Source organism: Syngnathoides biaculeatus, chromosome 18, assembly GCF_019802595.1.
Source record: "Syngnathoides biaculeatus isolate LvHL_M chromosome 18, ASM1980259v1, whole genome shotgun sequence".
Taxonomy (NCBI): domain Eukaryota; kingdom Metazoa; phylum Chordata; class Actinopteri; order Syngnathiformes; family Syngnathidae; genus Syngnathoides; species Syngnathoides biaculeatus.
Genome location: NC_084657.1, coordinates 1026786 through 1037732, shown reverse-complemented (window position 1 = coordinate 1037732; position 10947 = coordinate 1026786). Strand labels below are relative to the sequence as shown.

At 44.8% G+C, this 10947-nt stretch overlaps 1 protein-coding gene across 10 annotated transcripts in view; it reads right to left on the bottom strand.

The window, feature by feature from the left end:
- Positions 1-8652: 8652 nt before the first annotated feature.
- Positions 8653-10947, bottom strand: part of gabrb4 (gamma-aminobutyric acid type A receptor subunit beta4) — a 62660-nt gene continuing 60365 nt past the window's right edge. For 8 of the 10 annotated variants that reach the window (XM_061803254.1, XM_061803252.1, XM_061803253.1 and 5 more), the window contains 3 exons: positions 10400-10656; positions 9844-9933; positions 8653-9243 (listed from right to left, as the gene is read on the bottom strand). In XM_061803254.1, coding sequence (XP_061659238.1) covers positions 8890-9243; positions 9844-9933; positions 10400-10656 — 701 coding nt within the window. In that variant the 3' untranslated portion in view covers positions 8653-8889. The remainder of the gene's footprint in view (positions 9244-9843; positions 9934-10399; positions 10657-10947) is intronic. The other 2 variants (XM_061803249.1, XM_061803251.1) reach the window with 1 other exon arrangement.

Genomic DNA, 10947 nt, shown 5'->3' with positions numbered 1-10947 from the left:
TTTCAAACTGCTTATTGACTAAATCAGGCATTATTTTGAGAGCCAAGTCAAGGAAAGGAAATCAGTTGGCCAGTTTTTTCTCGGAATGGCCAAAAGTCAAAGCTTGTCTCAACGTGCTTTCTTTTCCCCCCATGAAAATTCCAAGCTATTAAAAGGTACTTCAGCAACAGTTTCATCTCGTGTAATGAGTTGAGGATATTGAAATGTACCCAGATGAATGAAAACCAATTTGAATGCTTGAATGACCTTTTGAAAGGTCCACACAGCAACTGTTTCAATATTATTCAAATCGGTCACATTTAGTGTCTCGGTTCAGCCAGTCGTCAATCAATACAGAAAACGTACGCGACGAGGCATCGTAAACGAAGCCGAATCCTACTCAGTAAGCCTTTTTGTTTTTTGCTCCACAGGAACAGCCCTCAATTCCTGGCCCCAATGTTAATGCATCCTTTCAATATTATTCAAATCGGTCACATTTAGTGTCTCGGTTCAGCCAGTCGTCAATCAATACGGAAAACGTACGCGACGAGGCATCGTAAACGAAGCCGAATCCTACTCAGTAAGCCTTTTTGTTTTTTGCTCCACAGGAACAGCCCTCAATTCCTGGCCCCATGTTAATGCATCCTTTCAATATTTGATGTTGTTATATGGAGTGCTGACAATTGAACACGGAAATGGAAGGCACATTTCGCGGCGCCGCTTGAGTGGCTCCGCGTCCGTCTCCTGAGCGGCGGTATACGCTCCGCTTGCCAAAAAGCCTTCCTGTGCAAACAGAGACGGAACCACGGGCAAATTCAGTGGCAGCACACTTGCTTTTCTTTATCATTCAGTCAAAGAATTGTTTGGAGCAATCAATCAAATTCCTGCACGCCGCACTTGAGCTACTAGATATACGACATGGGACCTTCTTCCATTACCTCGATGGTAAAAAGGGCACGGCAGAAATGAATTCTACAGCCTTGGTCCTCCGACGGTGAACTCACTTAGCGGCGTAATCAACTGTCCAGGTGCCGAGCGCAGGCCGCTCAGAGTAAATTAAAAGAAATCAATGAGTTCAACCCCAGCACTGAAACCACCTCGCGTCCGGAGGAAGACTCGCAACGTGACCCGAGAAGGTTCTGCAGAGCAGCGCACCAAAACCATGACGTATTTTGGCAGAACTTTCCTTTTAGAGGCTCAATATCCTGGATTTTCTTCACTCTATCTTTAGGTGACTACTTCAAATAAAAAGGCGTCTGTGTCACAGATGGTTGTTAAAGTGATGTCATCCACATTTGGACAGAAAGATGGAAAATAAATAGTCTACCGGTGTGGCTGTTGCGCTTTCACATCTTTCTGATATTATTATTATTATTTTTTTTTTTTTCGCTTTCACAACGTTATCATTGAAAACAAAACAACCAAAAAAAAAAAAAAAACGGCCAACTTCATGACAGCGGCATTCTATAACCTGCTCGCATATTGGTGATATCAAACGTCCGGGTATTAAGGTCTGGTGTTGTCCTCGCAATCAATATTCGACCTCTGACCTTCAATTAGTCTCGCTAGTACGTGCAGACTTTCATTGGCCAAAGCTCAAGGACGGTAATTACGGGCGCCCATCAACTGTTTGACATTTGGGAGTTTCTGAGCTAATGGCAGTATTTTTTCAAGATATGCATTTACGACGTAGCGGCAGGCGCACTGCTATGAAGGACTGCAGAAAAGGCGTCGGCGACTCATTCATCAACAGCACGTTTGCCTGGAGAATTTCGACGGCTATTTTTTGTTCAATGACGAAATGGGAGTTACGGGAGAAACGAAGACAACAAAGACGACGCTCGTTTCCCCGCCCAACTGTGCTGGTGCTGGCCTTTTCTTGGCATATGCATAATTGATATTAAAACATCAGTGTCTTGAAAAAAGAAACGACATAAAGCAGAAAAGGGGAGGAATGGGGGAACCGTGTCATATTTGTCCGAGGCGTCTGTTGTGGCCCGTTAGGCGGATGTTTTAGATTTCTATTTTTCAGATCAAAACGTAATCTCTGCGATTGGTTGGGAACCAGTCCAGTGTACCCAGTCCTTCAAATGTTTTCCTTAATTCTTGAAAGCAACAGCGAGAGATAGGTGGAAGAAAATGTGGCGACCAAAACCCAAAACCCGTTAGAAATGCGTTTTGGTGTTTTTGCAAATTAGGATTTATCCATCTTCCGTGGTGTCTCCGTTCAAGATCATCATTCCACTCATACTTTGTGACATTTTTGTTTGGCGGCTTACTCTCCGAGATTTCAATTAGGTTGCTTGCTCGTAAAATATGCGAAAGGTTGGGAAATACCGCTCTTGAGCAAGGGTTGACGTCGGAGCATCCGAATGACGTTAAAGCGTCTTCTGTCGAGGCAGAGCGTGTCTCGAAGCGTGGATGACTGCGCTTGTACGGCTTCTTTTGTTCAAACGCTAGCGTCAGCGGAAGTCAAATCGCGAGTGTCGCCTCAAGCTGGAGTTTCTCTTTGCTTTGCGGAAATCCTCGGTGCTGCGAGTCATTTGTATGCGCTTGCACGCAGCGTTGACACCAGGCCGCAGCCCGGTTCCCGTGACAGTCAAAGCAGAGGATGGCTCTAAAATCCTTCATTTTCACGACTTTATGAAACAAAGCGTCATGTTCATGACTCTAAAGTTCTGCTTTTACCAGTGTGGGCAAAAAGATTGTGTGTGCACTTATCCGAGTTTGACTTCCTCTTCAAGGTCGGGGTCGTGTCGCGGCACGCAGACAAGTCTCAACGCCGAGGACGTCGGGCCGGAGGCAAGACGTGTGTCGTCACTCGCATTTGCACCTCGGAGCCCTTTCAAGGTCTCCAATGTGGGGGCGGGAAGGGCTGCGATGATGGCGCTTGTCAGCTTGTCACCGACCTGCTTGTCTACATCTGGACGTGGAATAATACACCGAAATTAGACGTCAACAGAAAGCATGTTTGATGCGGTACTCTCTGTTTTTATTGAAAGTTATACAGTTGTGGCAATGTAATGTCAACTTGAAAGTATGGGGGGGGGGGGGGGGGCTAAGTATGTTGTCTTTTATTCAGTGCACACGAGCTTCCAAAGCGGCTCAACAATCAATCTGTGAAATCAATGAGCCGCTTCCGCCTGCAATTCAGTGTTTGGCGTGAGCAACACAAAATTTGGGAGTCTCACTCCCACGTGACTTCTCCTCTGCTCTAAGAGAACTCTTGCTTGCTTTCGAGGATGGTCTGTCCTTCTTCAGCGCAGAAACACTCCAGTTGGCGGGAAGCGTGCAAGCACATCCGGCGTCTTGTCCTCCGTCGCAGGGTAAACAATGAACAGGAGCCACAGTGCGTCGCCTTTTTGACAAAACGAGTTGGTGTGCCCCCATCCAATACTCGAGAAAAAACTGCTGTCCCACCTGCTGCAAAGTAAGTCGATCACTTTTACCGTTGTTTTGTTTGACAACAATTCCACGGGATCGCAATTGTGCAAACATTACACTTGTCAGCGGTTGTTCTTTTGGATCTTTATTCAGGGCAGATGGATAGAAAGGACGTCAGGTCTCAACTTTTATCATGGAATTCAAGTGTTTTTCTTCTCATTTTCTTACGATACGATCTTAATTGTCAGAAATATGACTTGTACGGTGAGTAGACGGACAAAAATTCCAAAGAGTGATATTAGGATACTTGCTGTTCTCCTCTTTTTAGGCAGCATCATCAACTATTTACCTTTTGGGGACTAATATTGCAAGAGAGACTTCAGGCAAATTCAAATGGACAGTAGTGATGATTTATTAGTCCTCAAAGGGCAAATGAAAAGACAGCTTTTTTTTTGTTTGTTTTTAAACTGTATAAGCCTTTATTTGTAAAAAGTCAGTTTGAATGATAACCCTTTTTTATACCACATACTTGAACATCTTGTATTTGTAAAAAACAAAACGAAAAAAAAAAACCACACATTTTGTTCAAACACCTAAAAAAGCTGATTGACACCATACCGTTAATTTGCACTGACAAAGTAAATAAACAATACAATATCATACCACAAAAATGATGATTTCCATGGGTACGATACTCCAAACGAAATCAAACACTCGATTAAACAACTGAAGAAAAGAGCTCCAATCGGAACAAAAACGAACCCAAAAATGCATTGTTTTTCTTTCCGTGCCAGTTACATCCCATGAATCACATTTCCCTTCTGGTGACTAAACAACAACAAGAATACCGATCCATAACAAATACGACAAAAAAAAAAAAAAAAAAAAAAAATCATCGATAACACAGGAGTGAAGCAAAACATTTTCCAATTGAAAGTGGCCGAAAATGAAGGGGCCGCTTTTTGCGTGTGCCCGTTTTGCCAATTTGTGCCGACAACAGCGTTCGAGCGGTTAATTGGGGGTTGGGGGCGGCACAATGACGTCTACGTGGGAAGCTTCTGGCCAGCATTGCCAAGTGGCGCTCATCAACAAACCATAATAAGCAAAGGGGAACAAATGGGGAACAGCCACTCAGTGTCAGTGTCCAATCGCGCTGGTGGCGCATCCTCTTCCACGTCACACGCGGGAGTACTTTTGCTTTGCGATTGCCATAAATCCCAACATGTTGACATTTTGTCTTATTTCGATGTTGTTTTGTTTTTTAACGACGGAATTAAGGCTCATTTAACAAGATTGAAGTGAGCTGGCTGGAAAAACAAGTGCAAGTTGAGCATGTAAACACTGGAACGTGCTGTGGCGATGAATCATACGATGCCCGAGTCCGGCAAAATCGGACACGGGTAAGAACAGAAAGCTTCTGGAGGTCCGCTCATGCAAAACTGAACCCTGGTGTACACAAAATAATGAACGCACCAACGCAAGTTCTTCCAACAGTGAGACGTGCGCATGTCAGCCAGGTTGTGGCCTTTGGTGGATCCAATTTTCCCTCTTCATTTGAATTCAGGCTCATTTTAAAGGCTGCTCTCTATTGATCAAATACTTTTGGTATCCCTATTTTAAGTTCATGACTGCGAGTCTTTGTTTAGAACGTACTTGTACTTTTGCACATTTTGCTCGACTTTAAATAAAGAATTGCTTGGGCTAAACGCTCTAAGAATAAAGCTGTAATGTTTGGAGAATAATTGCGTGTGTTTGAGAAAAAGGTTGAAACGCGCGGGAAGAAAGTCCTCATCTTTTAAGACTTGCAATATTACAAGGAGAAGCTCCTTCGCCACGTTAGGATGAGGACCGTCCAGGATCTTGTCAAGTTCAAACTTATTGGAGCTTTCATTAATACGAGCAGTGGAATGTACTTTCCTGAGATGACCTCTTTTGCATGTTGCGTGTGTTCTTAGCAAGTACAGTAGCCATACTTCATGTTAACCTGATTCCAAAAAAACCCAAAAACAAAAAAAACAAACAAAAAAAAAAGAAGCGACGTTGGCCGTTGCCACTTTTCTTCTGGCCCGTTTTGTCGATTGTGTCAGTGTTTGGAAAATCCATTTCTCCAATTAAGCAGAACTACCCTGTACATCACTGTAGCCGGACATATTTTCTTCCGCACACATTAAGGTCTATTGTCGGTAAGGGAGCAGCTGCGCTAGGACTTGGCCACGTACGACGCCCGAGGGCACAAGACGGCTTTGTCTTTTTGAGGAACGGGAAAGAACATCCCACTCGCCTTCTTAAGGCATATCCCGCTCCTCTAGCTTCTGCGAGCCGTCTTGGCCGTAATGCCCTTTCGTTAAACATACACTGTATAGACTGGACACATGTTTAAGGATCAATGAAGAGGTAAGGATCAATGAAGAGAGGCGAATTAGGGATTGGCTGACGCTTGAGGTACACGCCGCACGAAAAATGTCCTGTTGGTACCGATGTGGTGACGAGGGCAAAGCACGACCAGAAATGTTCATTCGAGGCCACGCCGTCCCATTTGCTGACAGTGAGCCAAAGCATGAGTCAACGTTAGCTTTGCACTTGGGCTGGAGGCATGCGCACCTCCGCACTCTCCACAAACTCCATCACTGTCAGAGGACTTGTTGAATTCTTCATTATTTTGTCAACACTTGTCCTCATTCTGATACATTTGTGTAATTCTTGGTTTTGTTTGCAGAAGTACGCCAATGCCCAATGCTAGAGAAGCTGTCCATGCCATTAGCGGTGAGGCGACTTGGTATTTGCGAACTGCCATGTTTTTCTTCATGCATTAAGAACTATTAAGTGAAAGATATCATATTTACAGTACAATTCACATGTAATTACACATATACACTAGAGGCAAGAAAAATTCACATTGAACCCAGAACACACACACACACACCCCTTCTCCACACTTTGAACATGTTAAATGAACGTCAGCTTTCCCTTGTAGAAACACATGTACTCGGTAAATCGTCAAACATTAGATCCTCGCAGCTTTGGGGACGAATGTGTCCAGTCCACGCCCAGAAGGCCGCGACATGCCAACATGATGTGACGCGTGCGAGGACTGCTTTTGTTCATGTACGAGTGATACAGTTGACGAATTGAGTTGGCTTTCAAATAGAAAACACAAATACTGTTCTGGCGATGACCAACTGTTGGCCGACATCCATCACATTGCCTTTGTTGGGAAATGACCAAAATGAAAAGTGTAGCATGAGGTGACTGACGTATTCCTTCACAATCCGTAGCTCACATTTTTCCAAGACATCAGTGATAATCTTGCGACCTGGACGCTGCACATTTGAAATATGCTTGGAAAAAAAACAACAACAAATGTTTACTTGACCAGTTATGGATCACTAGTTAACGTGGGGCTGCATTTCAGATATTCCAATGTCAATATTCAATATGTCAAATCCACCCACGTTGAGTTTAAAGCGGGAGACTTTCGGCTCTATTTTCGTGGCTGCTCAAATTCGGCGCTTTCTCGAGGAGGCGGGCCAGACCCGGATTTGGCAAATTTGCGTACCTCCGTACCGCCAGCACATTTCAAACTGGGACGGTGGAATTTCATCCTGTCCAATCGAAGCATCTCATTTCATTCCCCTTTAAATGTGTGTGCGATAGCTCGGTGCTGACCCGAGATATTCTACCGATCAAATTCTAAACTTGTACCGAGACAACGGGCGGAACAGCTTTCCGTGAGCGTCCATCGAAACGCGGACTTTCTAATGGGAAATTCTCAATCTGCCAAGCACCTCTCCAAGGGCAGGCCCAATCTCAGCCGACACTCCCGGTTTGGCACAGAATGCATACATGCGCAGCGGCTCCATGGAAATCAGGCTACACCAGTTTTTGCGCTCCAGCTTTGCTACGCCAAATATGAAAATCGAGCCCTTCAAGTTAAAAGAGAAGCTGTGTTGTAGAAGTATCCTCTTACTGCCTGGACGCAGTCTACACCTTGTACTTAATCCATTTCTGGAATTTTGTTCAAGTTTTTTTTTTTTTTTTTTTTTTTTGGGGGGGGGGGGGGTAACAAAACAGGCAAAATTAACAGTTTAGATTTTGCAGTCAGAAATAACTTTCAGAGGCTACAATTTGCATTGCAGAGTACAACAAAACAACGCGGGCCTACTTTTGGCCGTCATTTCACTTTGATGCAAGTAACTATGTTCTTTAGCTTGAGGCGAGTGTTATACTCGTGAGTTTGTAATGTTTGGCTTCAAAATGTTTGAAGCCATTCCGCCAGTCTACTGCATTCCACTTACACTGATGAAAAACCTGACCAATACTGAAGAGAACCTCAACAAACAAACCATGAACACTACGTAACAAACTGTGGCTTGATGAGTCGATTGTTCCAACAGACATGAGTGTAACACATTTAGTGTGGATTGGTTCCAACCAAGCACAAAAGCGACAACCCCCCACCCCCCACCCGCAATTCCCTTTTCGCAAACACATGAAACCTGCATCCAAAGACCATAGAACTCAATCGACAAGAGGAAATAAACAGTACAAATATACTTTCATGAGAATACTTCATGGTAAAATGTACACAATGTTCTTTTTTTTTTTTTTTCATTAAAAAAAAAAAAAAAAGAGCAATGCGAAACTTTGATCTTGTAATGCCCTAGCTTTAGAACATTTCGCGATACTTTAAAATCACAGTATTTTTCAAGACAAAGTCATATCTACAACAGTCAGCACTTGTTTTGATCCATAACGAAAAGTACACTCGGCCGCCTACCCGTCCGTCACCTGAAAATTGAATCTGAAGTTGACGCACTCGAATCGCACGATCGCTGTCTGATCAACGGAACACTGCCACCTGAAATTAAATGTCAAATACAAAGAAAAGAAATAAATAAACAAAAGAAGCAATATTCCAAACAAGGTTGCTGTACATGGTGGAACTGGGAGATTTCCGTGCACTTTGTATCCATGGGCGACATGAAGGGGAGAAGGTGAGGGTGCGGGGGGGGGTCTGTTGACCTCGCTCAGCTGATGCCTGACCGACCACCACCCCATTTCATGAGCTGCAGGAGAGGATTTCTGATTACAAGCAGAATCAATAAAAAGTCAAAGTGGGCGTCTTCTCTCCCACAAGAGACTTTTGCTTCTTCTTCTTCTTCTTCTTTTTTTTTTTTTGGTAGCAAAAATATCATGCAGTCTGTAGTTCCAAAAATCCCTGCGGGCGGGGATCTGGTCTTTGTTCATTTGTTTGTTTTAAGAGGAAAAAGGAAGTCAAAAGCCTTGAAATTCTTCTGACATTTTCATTTTTTTTTTTAAACATTCAAGTCATCTTATTAATACTTTGTACAGCAGAAAAGTCTTTCAGGTTTCACGTGTGTGTGTGTATATATAAATATAATATACTGTGTAGAAATATGCATATACATATGTTCAACCTGTATGTGTATACATATTTTGGAACTGTATCAAAGCCAATTCAATGTGCTCTCAAAATATGGCCCATGATTCCTAGCGGGATGCACGTCAATTCACGTAGTACAACCAGTAGATTAGGTTGAAAAATCCAAAAGTGATCGGGAATATGACCCGGGACCACTTGTCAATGGTGCTCACATCCGACAGGTTTGGGATTTTCAACTTGAGCTTGGACGAGCGCCGCCGTAGTCGGCAGTTGGCCCGGCCGCGCACGGCGCCGCGATCCAGCGAGCGGTGGCCGAAGCCGTCTCGGGGAGCCGCGGGCTTCCTGAACTGGACCCCGGTGCTGTCGAAGGACATGACTGAATTCCGAGAGTCACTGACGCTGCTTCCCACGTCAGAAGGCATCACCTCATTGTTCATCTCCAGCGTGGTGAGGAGAATGTTGCCGTACGCGTCCACCTGCCACACACGCCGAGAGAGAGCGGCGTCAGGGTGGGCTGCTGCCACAAAACGGCGCAACGGTTACACGTCGCTAAAGCCCGCAGACGTCTCTCGCGGGATTGCCAAACGCAAGCAAAATCCAGAGGCCTTATGGTACGTTACTTTGGCATGCCAAAAAAACAGCTTTTGCTTTGAGGACGTAACAGTACACGAGCGAGGTGCAAAGCCCGGTTCCAAAACAGCTGGGATCGTCTAGATGAAGACGTTAGTATGTCGAGAGGTTATAGAGGTCAACCCTGACCCCGAATGCGCACATCAAGCTTATCTTAAAAGACGGTTAGCATCTCGACTTGGGCTTTGCGCGGCACCTATTAGCGGAACAGCGCGTGAGCAAATCAATCGGTGCCCGAGCTGCAACGCCAAGAAAAGCCCATTCCTGAATCGGGGACCCTTTTGGGTCCCATCGAATCTCAGAAGTCGTTTTCAAAAAGACGCACTGCATCGGAAAAGGGGCCGGGCCAGCTGTTTTGGAACCAGTTTTGGCGGTGAAACAACTTGAAGCAAGTGAATCACAGTGAGGGATGGCCTGCAGCTTATATGATTTCCAAATACATGTACCCCAACTTTTCTTTGTTCCTCGAGATAGAGATTTCTTCGCTGTGTAAATGACCTGAAGGTGTTGGTTTGAAACGGCACGGAAATGGAGTCCTTGCAATGTGAAAGAAAAATGAAGAGAACGTTAAAATGATTGTCAAATACTGGCAAATAAGCACATCTTCATTTGATCACACAATGCATTCAAGACACAAAAGGCTTATTAGGCTTACTAGTATCTTACACGCACAAACAGGAGGCGTCATTCAGTCTGAGCGTCCTAGCTAAAAGCCGGTCAACGGGCAGGCAGGTCAGGTCTCGCTCGCTGCGCCGCGCTGTAATTTCGTAAACTACAAGCTAGCAGTGAATGATCATATTTGAGGATGTTTATAGCGCTACGCCCCATAAAAAAAAAAGGGCTCAATACAAAAGCGATGGGAGGATGGTTGGTGAACCGCCTGCGGCGGTAAACACTGCGCCGTGTTGCGTATTCTGACCAAAACGGCTACCTTCAATACGGTATTCGGAGCGATGGAGTGAAGTGGAATATAAGAGAGAGGCAGCAAATGAAGACGCAAACCTGTTCCCTTAGGCGCTTCTCTTCATATCGTGTGCGCTCATTGTTGACTTTATTCAGCCTCTCATTGATTTTCTTCTGTTGTGCCGGGCCCCGGCCAAAGAATACATAATTGACAAAGGCGTATTCCAGCAGGGCCAGGAACACAAACACAAAACAGCCCATGAGGTAGACATCGATGGCTTTCACGTAGGGGATCTTCGGGAGAGTCTCCCGAAGGTGGGTGTTAATGGTCGTCATGGTGAGCACCGTCGTCACACCTGAATGCGGCGCGCGCGCGCGCACGCACACACACACACACACACACACACACACACACGGGCACACGCACACACACGCATAAACAAAAATCAGCTTACACCAAATTTTGCTCATCTGGATTCAAGGCTGTCTACAGTTCCGGTAGCTAATGAGTTGAGTAGATGTTTCCTTCACTCGCTACATAAAACTGAATTTTGAAATTGACACACATATCTTCTTAGGGATCGCCATATTTGTTTGGCACAGTTATACGCCGGGTGCCCTTCCTGACATGACCCCTCGAGAAAAAA